At 42.0% G+C, this 18,039-nt stretch overlaps 1 protein-coding gene across 2 annotated transcripts in view; it reads right to left on the reverse strand.

Annotated features, from left to right (window-relative positions):
• The window catches only part of LOC132384918 (all-trans-retinol 13,14-reductase-like), a 32,461-nt gene extending 19,630 nt beyond the window's left edge, over positions 1–12,831 (reverse strand). Inside the window, exons 1-3 of one of the 2 annotated variants that reach the window (XM_059956554.1) lie at positions 12,625–12,831; positions 4,199–4,381; positions 2,772–3,013 (exon numbers count right to left, since the gene is read on the reverse strand). In XM_059956554.1, the coding sequence (XP_059812537.1) occupies positions 2,772–3,013; positions 4,199–4,381; positions 12,625–12,781 (582 nt within the window). In that variant the 5' untranslated portion in view covers positions 12,782–12,831. The remainder of the gene's footprint in view (positions 1–2,771; positions 3,014–4,198; positions 4,382–12,624) is intronic. The other variant, XM_059956553.1, reaches the window with a different exon arrangement.
• Between the last annotated feature and the right edge of the window lie 5,208 nt (positions 12,832–18,039).

Genomic DNA, 18,039 nt, shown 5'->3' on the forward strand with positions numbered 1-18,039 from the left:
TTGGACAGGACAAGGGAACCCCAGCACCGGGCTGGGCAATGTACTCCTGGGCTGGGTGAGGCACATGGACAAGACGAGAACACAAAGCCGTGGCTTGGACAGAACAAGATTCTTGGACGTGGCTAGGACTGGATGAGACCCTGAAGCCTTGACTTGGTCGAGGGAGAGACAGGAACGCAGAGCCTTGGTCAAGGGAGAGATAGGAACATGGAACACAGAGTCAGGACCCCTCCTTGGGTACAGGACCTAGGGCCAGGACTCATTACACAGAATGCAGAATATGATGAGACAGTTCCCAACACAAGGTAGCGGCAAACAGCCAGACCTATCTACTGAAGGCATGTACACAGAGACAGTTCAAATCAACAAAAGACAGTTCCATATCTTGCTCCAGTGGTTGAACTAGACAGCAGTGAAGGCAAGGGTTCCAGGCAAGACAAGGCTCCAGGCAGAAGGCAAAGGGAAGAGATGCAGACAGGGGGTTTGGACAGGAACAATCCAACCCCCAAGGCTGAATCCTGAAGCTATTTATGAAGCCAGCCCAAACGAGAATCAACTGCCTCACCGGAAACTGGGGAAAACCGGAAAGCCTGGAATAAGGAACATGGACCGGACCATGACAGGAAGGCTCTACAACAGGTAGTCAAACCTGCCCAATGCATCACTCGCACCAGCATCCACACCATCAAGGGCAAATACACAGAAAAGGTCCATTAACATCATGAAGTGCCTACTCTGCTCATGGACTGTTTGCCCCATTCCCATCAGGGAGAAGGCGACGTAGCATCCATGCCAGGTCTACCAGACTCAAAAAGTTACTTGCCCTAAGCAGTAAGGCTGATCAACATCTGAACCCACTAACCCCACCATTACTTTATTATTAACCGTCAATCACCCTATCTCTAGCCTAGCGTCACTTTACCGACATACAATCACCCTATGTATTTATAATTATTGTGTGTTTTTCATTATCTTAACCTTTTATCTTTATCTTTTGTGTTTTTTGTGCTGTATTGGGCCCAGAGGAACAATGATCTCATTCTCCTTACAGTTATGTACATGGAATGAATCTTCAAACTTGAATCTTGAATACTTATTAAGTTCATCCACCATTTCTTTCTCCTCCATTATGACTTCTCCAACGTCATTTCCAGCAGTCCGATATCTACTCTTACCTCTCTTGCATGAACATTATACGCTGAAGGGCCTGTACTGTCCTATGTTCTATGTTCTAAAACACTTTAAATTAATAAAATGCACTGCACAAATCATGAGTAAAGGAAATTAATTATTTTGCCTTCTCTTCCTTGCAACCATTAACATTTCCTCAAAGTCAATGGGTTTGAGGACCCCATTTCAGTCCTCACTCAGCACCAGCACAGGATCTGGGAGTCAATTCCTCAAATGGAGAATCTCAGTGAGATGAAACTCTTTGGGGTGTCCACCAGCAGAGTGTGTCGTAACATAGAATCATAGAATTTTACTGGACAAAAGGAGGCCATTCAGACCTTCAGGTGCATGCCAACCACTACGATTACTCAGGAAGTTCCAGTCTCCTTTTCTTGCATCAAGATCATGGAACGATTACCATTTAACTATGTGATTATTAATTGTTCTTTATTTTTCTTTTTATTTGCTTATTGATACAGTGTGGAGTGGGCCATGTCACCCCAGCAACCCTACAGCCCCAATTAACCCTAACCTAATTACAAGACAATTTACAATGACCATTTAACCTACCCGGTATGTCCTTGAGCTGTGGGAGGAAACCAGAGCACCTGGGCAAATTCCACACATTCCTCAGGGAGGATATACAGAAACTCCTTACAGTACGGTGCTAGAATTGAACTCCAAACTCCAGTCAGCCCCTAGCCGTGATAGCATGATGCTAACTGCTACGCTACCTTTTCTTGCATGAAACCATGGAATGATTACCATTTAAATATGTGAATATTTATGGTTCTATTCTGTATGGCCATCTTTTATTGGTAAAACACAGGCCATTGTGTCTCAGGACTTCCTATATTACTCTTTCAAAGGAGTATGACTATCATTGTTTTTCAAAGGATGAAAGTGTTTCACTGCTATCCTTTTATCAATTTAATGGAATATGGTTAACAGCCTCTATCAAAGGTTTCTAAATGCCTGATACACATAAAGTAGCCACTAGGTGGAGCTGAAGGACTAATGGCTGAAACTGAAAGTGCATGCCACTGAGACTAAAATCACATGATAAAAGCAACCATTTATGGTAAAATATCCACAATGTATTTGATCAATTTGCTTTATTTTGTTTAAGACATTCATGACCAAGTAGTATTATTGAAACAGAGAAGAAATTCCTTCGAGGATGATACATTCTGCATTCAATGCCATTAGTACTGCAGAATTACCACACAGAATGAAGCCTTTGGCCCATTATTCTTTCAATGACCAGTCACACCCATTGTCATTTTGCTGCTTTCTGTCTGACTTGTTATAAATTTCTTGGCTGAGATTACCTGCCAATTTTTCCTCTTCCAATTTATTGATACTTTTGCTTAAAATCTAGCAAACTCCAATTTCCTCCAATAAAACTTCTGTAAATTAAACGTTTGACATATTGACTGTGAATTAATTGGAAGTTTATATTGTCCATGTTTTTACTTAAACAAGGAGAGGAAAGGATACCAAAAATGTTTTGGGGTAAACAGAAATACTGGTTTTTGGAAGTCCCTTAGTTTTTCTGACACTAACATATCAAAAATAAAAATTAATATATTTAAAATTACCTTTACAAGTGTCATAAATTTCTCTATTGCTTGCTTCTCCTGAGGAAATTGCCTCTTCAGAGCATCAATAAACCCTTGTTTACCTCTGTGTAGTTCATATTTACGAGAGTTGTCACCTTTACCGAGGATTATATTATCATATTGATCATCCATTCGAAGCCACTCCACCTGCCCATCAGTGATTTGGTCCATGACGATACGCATCAGTCCATACTCATGCATTTGTCCTAAATAATGGATACCTGAGGACAAAGGAAGGAGTTGGTTAACTTCATGAACTTTATGCCGTAACAACTAGAGTTCAGCTTTTCTGATTTCTCATCTGTGCTTTATCTAATTCAGTTCTACCAGCAGATGGAGCAATAAAGCAGCTTCCTGCTTCTGTCCCACTGAACTCGTGCCCTCATACCTTGACTCCATTCTATCCCATTGGTTCAGCCCCTTTCCACCTACATCCGTGACATTTCTCATGCTCTGAATCTCCTCATTAACTTCTAATTCTCTGTCCTTGATCACCTTATTTTCACCATGGATGTCCAGTCCCTATACACATCAATCCACCATCTTGAAGGCCTTAAAACACTCGATTTTTGCACCCTTTGTTGGGCTTGCATGTTGCTGTTTCTACAACCCCTCCAGTCCTAGTCTCAGCTCTTCTCCTGCCTCTGACTGTGCAACGTACCTCCCTCATTTTCAGGTAGAACCATCAGAAATTCCTTTAAACTCATTCCTGGACCTCTTCACCATCCCTGCAGCTTTTTCAAAGCTCAGGCATTTAGGCATCCAGTGCTGTGCAAAAGTCTTAGGCACACATAGTATATATAGCTAGGGTGCCGGAGACTTTTGCACTGTACTGTATTTGTCAACGTGGGAATGGTGAAGGGAAAGTGGACAGTGGAGGGGTGTTGGACGGGTGTCAGAGAAAGAGTGTCAGTGCGGGGGTTGGCGTGAATGCAGACACACCCAACCCTGAGACACTGGCAGGGTAATTTGATTCCAAACAATTAGTTTATTGATCATTACAGGATGTCTCTCTGGTGCTTCCCACTCCCTGCCCCCTTCCCACTCTCAGTCCACAATAGAGACCCATTCCAGAATCAGGTTTAGCATCACTCACATGTAATTAAATTTGTTGTTTTTTTTTGTGGCAGTAGTACAGTGCAATACACAAAATTACTACAGCACTGTGCAGAAGTCTTAGGCATCATTGCTATATACTATATATGTGCCTAAGACTTTTGCAACTCCTCCTCCTGTTCTAAGGGTACACGTCCCTTCTATGTGAAGCTTCAAGGAACATAGATCACACAATTTCTAATTCTTTCATTAGGTGACAAAACCGACTTAATTTACATTGGAGGCAAGTGATCAAGCCACCAGGCAATGTATTCTGAGAGCTCTATGGACATTTCTTAGAAATGGCTTACCGACGTCAAACTCAAATCCGTTTTCAATGAATGTGTGACAACAGCCTCCAGCCTGGTCATGTTGTTCCAGTACCAGTACACATTTGCCAGATTTGGCCAGCACCGCTGCCACCGTAAGTCCTCCAATTCCACTGCCGATCACAATGGCATCAAGATGAGCGGGCACTCTGTTCGCGGTAAAGCCTGCAAAGACAGGATGTGGTCAACTTTTTAACAATGACTGCAGTTGTAACTTTGCTTTGGATTCAAGGAGTTCAGGAGTCAGAATTGCAAAGTCCTTCCCAGTTTCCTGATATCCAAAACTATCATGTATAACAGGACACTATTGGTGGTTCAGTGCCACAGTGTGAAGTCAAACGTATCATTGGGAAATAGAATGATGCATGTAAGAAGAACTTATTTAAAACTTAGTAAGATCCATAGCACATATAACTTAAGGATGAGTAATAGGACCTCAGTGAATCAGCTTTACAGGAGGTAAATTATATTGGGATCAATAATTTAAAACAAGAATCAGGAAGGAATACTTCTTGGCTCCCTTTTATGTTTTCCACAATTCATTTTTGCAGACTCTCTTAGCTTCCTTAATTTCCTTTTTAAATCTCTTGTGAAATTTCCATAATCACCCTGGTTTCCTCTGGTGAGGAAGCACCTCCAGGCATAACTAGGCATGTTTTCTCCAGCTCTTTTCTACTCCTTATCCTTTTGGTTATCCATCTATTTTGGCTTTAATTTCCCTATCATTCTCCCCGATGGGAATGTATCTAGACAGTAACTTAAAGGCATCTGTTGCGGCAGATTCACACTTAAATTACTGTTAACTGGTAAAAGGTTTAATTTGCTTTTCTCAAACTCTTCTTGCAAATTATTGCAGCTGTATTACTTCCATTAGTTATTGATAGCATCTTAGTTATTGGTGCAGAGGTAGTCAATTATCAGAGGTACATGGAATTGATTTCTCCTGGTAGTTCATAAAGTGATCTCACTGTCCACATTGTTGTTCTAATTTAGGCCTCTAACTGGCCATCTGGAGCTGCACCTTGATGACCTTCGGCTCATATGGGAGAATGAGGATGTGATAGATAGGAGCTTCAGGGAGGTAGTCACCCCTAAGCTGCAGGAGGCAGGTATCCAGGTAACTATCAGGAGAGGGAAAGGTCACCAGAGCAATGTACCCCTGTGGCCATCCCCCTCAATAATAAGTATACAGTCGGCCCTCCTTATCCGTGGATTCCATATGCGCGGATTCAACCAACCGCGGATTGGGAAAACCTGGAAGTTCTCTAACCAGCGCTTGTTGCTTGAGCATGTACAGACTATTTTTTCTTGTCATTATTCCCGAAACAATACAGTATAACAACTATTTACATAACATTTACATTGTATTAGGTATTATAAGTAATCTAGAGATGACTTAAAAGTACAGGCAGTCCCCGAGTTATGAATGAGATCCATTCCTGAGTCCGTCTTTAAGTCGGATTCGAAGTCGGAACAGGTACATCTGGTATTATTTAGCGTCAGTTAATCAAACATTTTTCTTAGTATATAGTACATATTTTACCTTTCTATGCATATAAAACACTTAAGAAACATATGTATTTCAATAATTTAACCACTGCGTTGTTTCATAATAATTGTAGCTTTCATTGGGGCAGGGCCTTTCACGTGCTCCATTAAAATTGTTCCGATCATTGACCGACTGTAGCCTAACACATTTCCAATGACCGATGGCGTTTCACCTCTTTCCGATCGCTTTATTACTTCCACCTTATTTTCAATCGCGGTCGTGATTACTTTCGTAAACAGAAACACCGCGGATTCAGAGCTGCACTGCCAGGTCCTAAAGTCCATCGCACGGAGACATGTTAAATAAAGTCTGGGGTTCCGCTGGGTCCTAAAGACAACTGCACTGATACATGTTAAATAAGGGAATTGAGCATCCGCGAATTTTGGTATCCGTGGAGGGTCCTGGAACCAACCCCCCATGGATAAGTAGTACTGCTTTGGATACTGTTTGGCTCCTACAAAATCTTACCTTGGTGCCTCTGGCCGAACATCAGCGAAGTACAGCAGAGATTCGTTCTCTGGCAAGTCTAACCAAGCCGTGAAGGTGATGTTCCATCGGTATACTACTAGACTAGATCTGGTAGCAGGATCATGGCTGGCTAAGTCAAGGAGGTAAGCATGCCTTTGCTACTTTGCAGGTTCTGCCTCTTCAGGCAAAGGCTGCACCCAGCGAGGACGCCGGCAGCAAGGCGTCTGATGGTGTCTGTGGCAGATGGACCCAAAAGGGTGAATGGTACAGCCACCTTGGTGGCATGCGGAGGAACCGGAGTGCTGCTGGTCAATGATGGCATCACTAGACCAGTTAGTTGTCACTGCGGGGCAGCTTCCTTATCCGCTAAGTCTGTTACACTCCTGTGTACCACTTAGCACCAGAATTGGAAGCCCAGAGAGACGGTATGGTGGGGGAACGACACTGTCTGCCTTATTACTGTGCAAGGCATGTGAAATTTCAGAACAGTCAACATGGAAATCGATGGACAGGCGAAGAAGAAGAAGGATACTCTTGAGGGGGACGACCTACCGGGCGAAGCTACAGTGACTGGTTCTCTATCCCTGATTCTGGATCTGTGACTCAGGAGGGTAGTGGGGAGAAGAGGAGTGCAGTAGTGACAGGGGATTCTCTAGTAAGGGGAGCAAACAGGAGATGCTCTGGATGTGAAGCAGACACTCGGATGGTATATTTCCTCCCAGGTGCCAGGGTCAGGGAAGTCTCGGATTGGTACACAACGTTCCAAGGGGGAGGGTGAACAGCTGGAAATCATGGCACATATTGTAGCCAACAATATAGATAGGAAAAGGGATGAGGTCCTGCAGAGACAATATAGGGACTTGGGTAGAAAGTTGAAAAGCAGGAGTTTGAGGGTAGTAGTCTCTGGATTGCTGCTTGTGCCACATACCAGTGAGGGTAAGAGTGGAATTATTTAGCAGATGAATGTGTGGCTGAGGAACTGGTGCAGGGAGCAAGGTTTCAGGTCTGTGGATCATCTCATCGGAGGAAGGCATGAGTTGTACGAAAAGGATAGGTTACATCTGAACCCAAGGAGAACCAATATCCTTGCCGGCAAGTCTGCTAGAACTGTTGGGGGAGGGTTTAAACTAAGTTAGCAAGGGAATGGGAACCAGTGTGATCGGACTGAGGTTGAGGCAGTTAGTATACAAACACAGGTAGTGTGTAATGAGACTGCTAGCAAGGGCAGGCAGATGATAGAGCAAATTTGTAGTCAGTGGGATGAGTTGAAGTGTAACATGGGGGCAAAATCAAAAGGGAAATGAATACAGGACTGAAGGTGTTATATTTGAATGCACAACAGTATACAGAATAAGGTAAATGATCTTGTAGCACAGTTAGAGATTGGCAGGTATGATGTTGTAGTCATCACTGAATTGTGGCTGAAAGATCATAGTTGGGAGCTCAACATCCAAGAATACACGTTGTATCAAAAGGAGAGGCAGGTAGGCAGAGGGGGTGGGCTGGCTCTGTTGGTAAAAAATGAAATTAAATCCTTAGAAAGAAGTGACCTAGGATCAGAAGATGTAGAATCTTTGTGGGCAGAGTTAAGAAACTGCCAGGGTAAAAAGACCCTTGTGGAAGTTATATACAGGTCCCCGAACAGTAGCCAGGATGTGGGATATAGATTGCAATGGGAAATAGAAAAGACATGTATAAAGTGTAATATTAGGGTAGTCGTGGGGAATTTCAATATGCATTTAGGTTGGGAAAATCAGGTTGGTTCTGGATCACAAGAGAGGGAACTTATAAAATGCATATGAGATGGCTTTTGTGGTTGAGCCCACAAGAGAAAATACAACACTGGATTTGGTTTTGTGTAATGAGCCAGATTTGATTAGGGGGCCTTGGGAGGCAGTGATCATAATATGATAGAACTTACCTTGCAGGTTGTGAGAGAGAAGCTGAAATCTGATGTATTATATTGTACTAAAGGGAATTATAGAAGCATGAGAGAGGAGCTGGCCAAAGTTGATAGGAAGGGATGATGGCAGAACAGCAATGGCTGGAGTTTCTGGGAGCAATTTGAAAGGCACCGGATAGATACATTCCAAAGAAGAAGCATTCTAAAGGGAGTTTGGGTAACTGTGGCTGACAAGGGCAGTTAAATACAGCATAAAAGCAAAAAGGAGGGCAAAAATTAGTGGGAAGTTCAAAATTTGGGAAGCTTTTAAAAACCAAAAGAAGGCAACTAAAAAAAAGAGGTAAGGAGAGAAAAGATGAAATATGAACGTAAGCTAGCTATTAATATGAAAGAGGATACCAAAAGTTTCATCAGATGTAGAAAGATCAAAAGAAAGGTGAGAGTGGATATCGGACTGCTGGAAAATGATGCTGGAGAGGTAGTAATGTGGGACAAAGAAACAGTGGACGAACTTAATAAATACAGTGAATGCCGGTTAATTTGGACACATCAGGCCAAGTCCATTTTGGAGCAAATATGCAGCTGCCCCAATTTGCCAAAGTTTCATGGAAATAAAAAAGACAAGCTGCCATTTAACTGAGTAACAAATTATTTACTTAAATGGAATACAGAACAAATAAGAACACTACTAACACTACTACAGTACTGTAAAACTATTAGTTTCTAATAGTTATCAATGGAGAAATCCATCCAGTGTACACTGATGTGTTCTTCTGATTGATTGTAAATGAATAAAATCAGTGCAGACATCTGGTGTAGATAATTGATTGCCTTTATATAATGCTTTCGATGAGTTTATCCTCCAAATCTTCATTTTTATTGCACCATTCAAGATGATTGTCAATATCTTCAAATTCTTTGTCATTTCCACTTGTTGAAATAGAGAAATCATTTTATTTTCACTCCTGGCCTGAATGCTTGAAACCACAGTGAGCAAAACAGTTCTGAATTATCTTGCTGCTTATTACTCGCCAACTATCAGTGACAAAAATCACTGCTTTTTGTACACAAACACACGCCAGTGATGGTATTTAAAAACTGTTCACTCTAAGCATGGTGAAGTGTTTAATGGGCACACAAGTTCACACGATTGACGCTCGTTTGAAAGTGTTCGGCACAGTCTTCTGTTCCAAATAAGTAGCATAGTGTCCCTAATAAATGAAGGGAATCCCAGCTATTTTCTCAATTACTTTTTGTTTTTTAAGAGATGTCCCAAATAAGCAGCTGCCCTAAATAACTGTTGGCCCAATTAACTGGAACCTGCTGTATTTTACAGCGGTCTTCACTGAGGGAGATACAAGGAGTATGTCAGAAATTCGAGAATGTCAGGAGGCAGAAGTGAGTGTAGTTGCTATTACTAAGGAGAAGGTGTTTGGGAAGATAAAAGGTCTGAAGGCCCCTGGACCAGATAAACTACACCCCAGGGTTCTGAGAGAGATAACGGAAGAGATTGTGGAGGCATTAGTGGTGATCTTCCAAGAATTACTAGATTCTTTTAAGGGTCTTTTAAGAGACTCCTGGATAGGTACATGGGGCTTGGAAAACTAGAGGGCTATGGGTAACCTAGGTAATTTCTAAAGTAAGTACATGTTCGGCACAGCATTGTGGGCCAAAAGGGCTATATTGTGCTGTAGGTCTTCTATGTTTCTATTCTGGAATGTTTCCAGAGGATTAGAATATTGCAAATGTCACTTCACTCTTTAAGAAGGGAGGATCAACATCATTGTCCATTCCTCCTTCACCTTGTCTACCAGAGCAACCTCATGTCTTATTTTAGCCCTCCCGAGTTCCCTCTTAAGTGCTCTGTTAGTGAATGGCCTTTTGCTAAGATTCTCAATGATTAGACTTTGGCATTCCTAGGACAGATTCCTATCCAGGGGACCAACGCAGGGGTATGTTAGGGATTGTTAAATGCAGGGCATTCAGGAATTGATTGCGAGCTTTAAGAGAAATCAGAGCCAATGTTCACACGAAACCTGCCCAAATGTAAACTACAAGTGATAAATTGGTAATGAAAAGGAGAGCTTTGAAAGCAAAGATTATGGTCAACAGAAGAGATACCACTGGTGCACAACGGATGGCCATTCAAGAGTAAACTGACATGCCCATCAATCATTTTCATCTGCATCAGGCCTTCAGCAAACCAGGCATCTGCTATCTTCAGCCAAGTTATTTTGCACCCTTGTGACTGGGATGAAAGAAGTTCGCAGATGAGATTTAAGTTGTCACTTAGCACATCAAAGTCACAGGCCTATTTTTTTCCATGAATAATTAAAGTTTGGTGTACCCAGAAATGGGGCCCTGACAACACTAATTCCGGATGTCTGAGGTTGTTATCCTGAAATAATCTTGGTCCAGTCATGTGAATGACTTCGACCCAGCAAAGTGTTTGAACATTCAGAGGTGTTTTGTCAGTTACAGTGTACTCCCATTGCAAATAGAACTATTTGACAGACACAAAATATTGAAGTAAGCAATGTCATTGTAGCTATTGAAATTTTATCTTATCACCTGCTGATCCCTTTGTTCGTAAGAGAATAAAAACTTAGTGTACTAAGAGTTGCAGATGATTTTCAAGAGTTTCTCCAAGAGAAAAACTGTTTTCCAGTGTGCCTGCTTATGCTGAATATTTTACATCTACAGCTCCAGTTTCCGTTTGGCTCATTCACCACAGTTCCTGTCTTGACCACATCCTTTCATGTATCTCACACAAAGACCACTTGTCAAACAATGCATTATCATAGGCACAATTTACAGTTTTGCTTTGGGGATGAGCAAAATGTAATTTTTTAGTCTTCTGTATACTAGTGCAATCTGCCATGTTGGTGTTCAACTTGTGGAGAAATTCAGAATCACATAATAATTATTACATTTAAAATTAATCTTAAATTTTAAAACCTACCAAAATGCTTGAAATAACACAAGACAATAAAAACATTGAAATACATTCAAATCAAGTACTTCAAATAAAAATAAAAGCAAAGACAACTTGTTCTTAGAGTCATAGAGTTATACAGCATGGCAACAGGCCATTCAGTCCAACTGGTCCATGCCAACTGAGAGTCCCTCCGAAGCTAATTGCATCTGCATGCACATGGCCCACGTCCCTCTAAACCTTCTCTATATACTTAACTGTCCAAGTACCTTTTAAATGTTGTTAATGTGCCTGTCTCAACCACTTCCTCTGACAGTTCATTCCAGATACGGATCACTCTCTGGGTGAAAAAGTTGCCCTCAGGGTCCAATTAAAACTTTTCCCTCTTACCTTATGTCTATGTCCTCTAGTTCTGTGCATAGTCACCTTATCTGAGGAAACGCAATTGTCTGAAGATATTCTAAGGGTTAAAGTGGAAGATCTGCTCGATGAACACAAGAAGCAGCACAGGTTCATCGAGCAGATCTTCCATTTTAACCCTTAGAATATCTGCAGAAGATTGACTTTTTCTTGCAGGACAGCATGGTGCAGTTATCCCAAGATTGGTTGTCCTCCAGTAAAAGATTGTCATTCTGAATGGAAATGCCAGCTTTTAAATGAAAGATTTACACTTGAGTTGAAACTATCCACTGCACAGTGCCAGTCTTTTGGGGATGAATTATTCTACTAGGATGCCAATCAGCAACTAGGAAGTGCTAGTCACCTGCTTGGTCCAATGTGCAAATAAGAGGCTTCATTCTTGATCAAGACTCACAATTCAGTGTTGTCAATAGTCAGTAAAGTTGGAGACACAAAGACTGTAGATGCTAGAATCGTGAGCAACAATCTCTTGGAGCAACTCAGCAGATCGAGCTGCATCCATGGGAAATGTTTCAAGTCAAACCCTGCATCAGACTCCAGCAGATTACTTGTCAGCAAAGTTGGGACTGTTCGCAAGTTAGATTATCATTCTCCCTTTTCTGAATGTGTAACCTGGAGAAGGAAGTCTGCACCCAACAACATCCTAATAACCTTTGTCATATATCCTATGTTTCTACAGCTTCAACTACAGCTCCAATCCCACTTCATTTCCTAGCTTTGATTCTGACCCTTCCTCAATATCGGCAATCAGATCTCCATGTTACTATTACATTGGTGTGGTTAGGTGTACAGCTAAGGATCCAAGTCCAGTTAACAATTGACAGATGAAAAGCGGTGAATAGTTATAAATCCAGAAAGCAATTGGACTCTGCACTTGGCACAGCAATGTACTATTAATGGCAGATATGTATTTACTGATCAATTCTCCTGGTAACTACTCTGTCTCAAAAAGTCTTAATGATTAAAAATCCAGATACCACCCCCTAAAAAAAAGGTTCGACTGGCCATAGTGATAGTACAAGACTTTCTTTCATTAAAGCCTTCACATTTAACAGAGTAATATTTCATTCTGTTTCAAGGAACCGTATAGTTTTAATGATTTGTACGATGTAATCAAAGTTAAAGCAACATACCTTGCTTAATGATTTTGTCCCTGGCATTCTGGTCCAGCACCAAAGGTTGAGGTGGTTTTCTTGCGTCAACAGCAAAAGGGTTAGGACTTGAGCCAAGAAACAAATAGAAGAAAACAGCTAAAATGCAACAAAGACCAAGGGACAGAAATAGCAGCATACTGATTGAATGTTGATATCAAACTAACAAGTCAAAGTCAAACAGCAACTAAGGGCAAGGGCCATCCAGCTAAAGACAAAGGTTGGAAGTAAAATTATGGGCTTGTGCTTTCTCTGTGATGAAAACATGGTACTTAAATAAAAAAAAATCTTTTTTTTTACATAATTCAATGTCATATTTTCCATGCTGAAGGCTGAAAAGCTAAACATAATTTGAAAACAATCAGTGCTTTGTTGTCAAAGTGCAGCTCAAATTGCATTAGAATCAGAAGTGTAAATAAACCAGGCCTTAAAATCTATTCCAATATCTCCCAGATTTTTAAAATAATTTATTAGGGACTGATAATTACTGAAAATATCATGCTAGACTATGTGTATAGGTCAGGTGAGGGAATCTAATGTCTTAATGCATGTTGGGGCAATTATGTTTCAGTAAACTGTTTCGTGGAGTATGATTTCAATAATTCGGCTCCTGATTCATGTCTTTCCATTTCCATGGATATTTGGCTAAGAGTTGTGCACACAGGTTAGCACATCACAGAAACCAGCCTGGATTTCCAATACATAACAAATACCAATATACCAATAAATATTGAGCCGATGAGAAATAATCAGGGCTGGACAATTCCCTGGATAGTCATCCAAGATGATAGTCTCTTGTCAAGTTGTAGCTCAGACTGAGTTGTTTAGTAGGTTTTTTAGATTTTGTAGGGATGGTTTTGGGGACAGAGAGGGGGAGTTAGAAGTCAGGTTAAGGTTTAGCTACAGGGATGTGGGGGTATTGGAGGACTGGCCATAGTCTAAGCCTCCGTTCTGTGTTTGAAGGCCACCGATGTGGATGTGGTCGGACATCGGGCAGGCAGATCAGTGAGGATGAGGGTTGATGGCTCCCCTTGCCCCTCACCAGGTCAGTGAGTCATCATCAAGTTCCACTATCAGAGTGCTTGGGCGGATGGATGAAGGCCACTGGCTCCTAAGATGCGCAAGTAGGTGAGACTGGAGTTTGAGGCCTAGTGTTTGGGTCCCATTATAGGTGAGTCCAGTGTTCAAGGCCTGGAGTTCGGGTCCTCATCCAGGGTCCTTACTTGTCATCACTGGTGGGTCCTGGGTCAATACCAAAGATCGAAGCCCAAAGGTTGATCAGAAGTCTGGATTGAAGCCCAAAGATTGATCGAAAGTCTAGAAGTCGACCAAGTTTACAAGCCTCTGCGAGTCCACTGGGGAATTCAAAGACCAAACGTCTGTGAATCCATGAGTCCACTGGAGGATGGAGGGCAAAATCGATTGCCTGTCCTGGGGTGAGGAAGAAAAGGGGCTTGTTTTGCTGATGTTTTGTCACCTGTTGTGTTCTGTGTTGTTCTGCTGAGCATCGTGGATATTCTATGTTGACACCAGAATGTGTGGTGACACTTGCGGGCTGCCTCCAGCACATCCTTGGTTGTGTTGGTTGTTAATATAATCAACATTTCACTGTACTGGTGATAACCAAAGGGGTGCCTATTGCTCCATCCCTAGATGGCATTTTGGTAAATCTGATCATCTGGCTGTCCTCCTACCTGCAAACATACAGAGGCTAAAGAGCAAAGCTGCAGAGATAAGAACAACAAAGAGATGGTCGCTGAGGAGTGGCTACAGGATTGCTTTGAGTCGATGGACTGGACCATGTTCAAGGATCCATTAGAGGATCTGAACTAATACACCACGGTTGTCAAGGACTTTATAAGATCCATTGTGAATGACTGTGTCTCCAAAAAATCATTCAGAGTCTTCTCCAACCAGGAGCCCTGGATGAACCTTGAGACCTGCAATCTGCTGAGGGCCAAATCAGTGGTGTTCTGGTCTGTGGACCAAATAAAATACAAGAGGTCCAGATACGACCACCAGAAAGCCATCTCACATGCAAAGTGGCAATTCTGGACCAAACTTGAATTACAGAAGGATGCTCGACATCTGTGGCAGGGCTTCAATGCTATCATCTCTTACAAAGTGAAACTAAGTGACATCTGTGACAACCAGATCTCACTCCCAGAGAAGCTCAATGCCTTTGACTGACAAAACATGGATGCACCTTCACAAGCTTCCACAGCCCCTGCAAACTCTGTGATTTAAGTCTCTGAGGCAGAGGTGAGTGCAATGGTGAATCCACAGAAAGCATCTGGCCTAGACAGTATACCTGGCTGAGTAATGAAGACCTGTGTCGATCAACTGGCTGGAGTGTTCACTGATAGCTTTAAACTCTTGCTTTGGCAGTCTGAAGTAACCACCTGCTTCAATTATACCAGTGCCCAAGAAGAACATGGTAACCTGCCTCAATGATGATCATCCAGTAGCATTTACATCCACTGTGATGAAGTGCTTTGAGAGGTTGGTGACGAAATATATGAAATCCTGCATGAGTGACTTGAATTCGCTCTAATTTGCCTACCATTAAACAGGTTATTTCACTGGCTCTCCACTCAACCCTGGAACATCTGGACAGTGAAGATACATACATCAGAAAGCTCTTCATTGACTACAACTTGGCATTCAACACTGTCACCTCAAAACTAATCAAAACATTTCAAAACCTTGGCCTCAATATTTCTTTGTGCAATTGGATCTTTGATTTCCTCACTTGCAGACCTCAGTCAGTTTTGGATTGGCAGCATCTCCTCCACAATCTCCAATCTCCATCAACACCAGTACACCACAAGGTTGTGTGCTTAGCCCCCTGCTCTATTCACTTGATACTCAAAACTGTGAGGCTGAGTACAGCTCTAATGCCATATCTAGGTTTGCCGATGACACCACTGTTGTTGACTGAATCGACGGCGGCGGTGAATCAGCATATAGGGAGAAGATCGAAAATTTGGCTGAATCATGCCACGAAAACAACACCTCACTCAATGTCAGCAAAACCAAAGAGATGATTATTAACTACAGGAGGAGGAAACTTGAGGTCGATGAGCCAGTCCTCATCAGGGGATCAGACGTGGAGAGGGTCAGCAATTTTAAATTCCTTGGCGATATCATTTCAGAGGATCTTTCTTGGGTCCAGCACATAAGTGCCATTATGAAGAAGGCATAAGAGAGGCTCTACATTCTTAGGAATTTTCAAAGATTTGGTAAGTCATCTAAAACTTTGACAAACTTCTGTAGATGCGTTTTGGAGAGTATACTGCTTGGTTGCATCACAGCTTGGTATAGAAATACCAAGGCCCTTGAATGGAAAATCCCGCAAAACATAATCGATGCAGCCTAGTCCATCACAGGTAAAGCCCTCCCAATCACTGAGCACATCTGCAAGGTGCACTGTTGCAGGAAAGCAGCATCCATTATCAAGGACCTCACTAATCATGCCATACTCTTTTCTCACTGCAGCCTCAGGTCCCACACCACCAGGTTCAGGAACAGATATCTCCTCTCAACTGTCAAGATTTGAACGAAAGGGGATAGCTTCACTCACCCCAGCACTAAACCAATTCTCAACCTATGGACTCACTTTCAAGGACTCTTAGAACCATAGAGCAGTTCTTTCAAATTTGATTAACCATGCAAAAGCTATTTCAGACCTGGAGAGTCTCCACCAGGAAATAAGACAATTACGCACAGCATTCTTACAGAATGGCTACAAGGTGAAGGAAATCAATTGGGCCCTTAAAAGGGCCGATGGAAAAACCTTGGAACCTAACAACGAAGAGGAACCTGTCGCTACTGCCTGACTTCCCTATATTCCCTCATTTTCTGGAAGGATTGCCGCAATCCTGAATAAAATACCAGATTAATACCATCCACAAACCTGTAAGGAAGCTCAAATCGCAGCCTATACAGCCCAAAAATGACCTGGGACTCAGAACAGCCGGTGTTTCCAGGATTCCCTGTATATCAGCCAGATGGGATGCACGGTGGAAACCTGAATCAGGGAACACAGGAGGTGTATCCACTTCAGTGGTAGCAGAACACTGAATTCACAATGGCCATAGGATTGACTTTGACGGCACAAAACTATTGTGCCATGCCAGTGGCTTTTGGGACCACCTGGTGAAGGAAGCCATTGAAATAAAAGAGGAAAAGAATTTTAACAAAGATGAAGACTTCACTCTAAGTAGGAGATGGAATTCAATTGGAAACAAGGTGGGACAGCGGAAACTGGATTAGATGAGGACTACCTTATCAGGAGGGATGGACGATGGGGGTATAAATACCGCTGGACTAGACATGCCCAAGCATCATCCCTGATGAAGGTGGCAGAGCTTGTAATTGAAATGTCGGTTAAGATCAATACCTGTACCTGGCTGGAAGCCCGAGAAGAGTTTATTCATCAAATATTTCGGGAAAGCATTAGATCCTTTTTCAGACCGGAACTATCTGTGGAACTAAAAGAAAAGGGGGAGATCTTAAGTGGATTTTTTGCTACTGAATTTACTCAGGAGACTGACACAGAGTGAGGCAAAACGCCAGTGAGGTCCAAGACTCTGTACAGATTACAGAGGAGGTGATTTGCCGTCCTGAGGCAAATCACGTGGATAGATCCCCACAGCCTGGTAAGGTGGGACGCAAGTGCAGAAATTGCAAGGCTCTAGCAGAGATATTTAAATCATCCTTGGCAACAAGTGAGGTACCAGAGGATTGCAGGATAGCTAATGTTGTTCCACTATTTAAGAAAGGCTCTAAGAACAAACCAGGAAATTATGGACTGGTGAGCCTGACATCTGTAGTGGGAAAGTTATTGGAAGGTATTCTAAGGGACTGGATATATGAGTATTTGGATAGATATGGGATGATTAGGGATGGTCCACTTGTCTTTTTGTGTGTGGTAGGTCATGTCGAATCAATCTTATAGAGTTTTTCAAGGAAGTTAACTGGAAAGCTGATGAAAGCAATGGATTGGATGTTGACTATATGGACTTCAGCAAGAGATTTGATGAGGTCCTGCATGGGAGGTTGGTCAAGAAGGTTTAGTTGCTTGGCATTCAAGCTGAGATAGTACATTGCATTAGACCAGTGGTTCCCAACATTTTCTATGCCCTACACCCCTAGGAAATGTTTGATTAATGTTCGCACCCCCTACAAAAGTAATATCACATTTGAAGATGAAGAAGTCTAATTTCTAATTTTTGAACCACAAATTGAACCACATACAATACTGCGGGTGAACAAATTGAACTTAAAAAAATAAGCTTTTAACTCAGTGCATAAAATGCAAATATAAATTGGGCAATCAGATTCTAATTTATTCAGAAAAAATTGTAAACAGTAAAATCAATCCCAATTGTGAAT

The sequence above is a fragment of the Hypanus sabinus genome, chromosome X1, assembly GCF_030144855.1.
Source record: "Hypanus sabinus isolate sHypSab1 chromosome X1, sHypSab1.hap1, whole genome shotgun sequence".
Classification (NCBI taxonomy): Eukaryota; Metazoa; Chordata; class Chondrichthyes; order Myliobatiformes; family Dasyatidae; genus Hypanus; species Hypanus sabinus.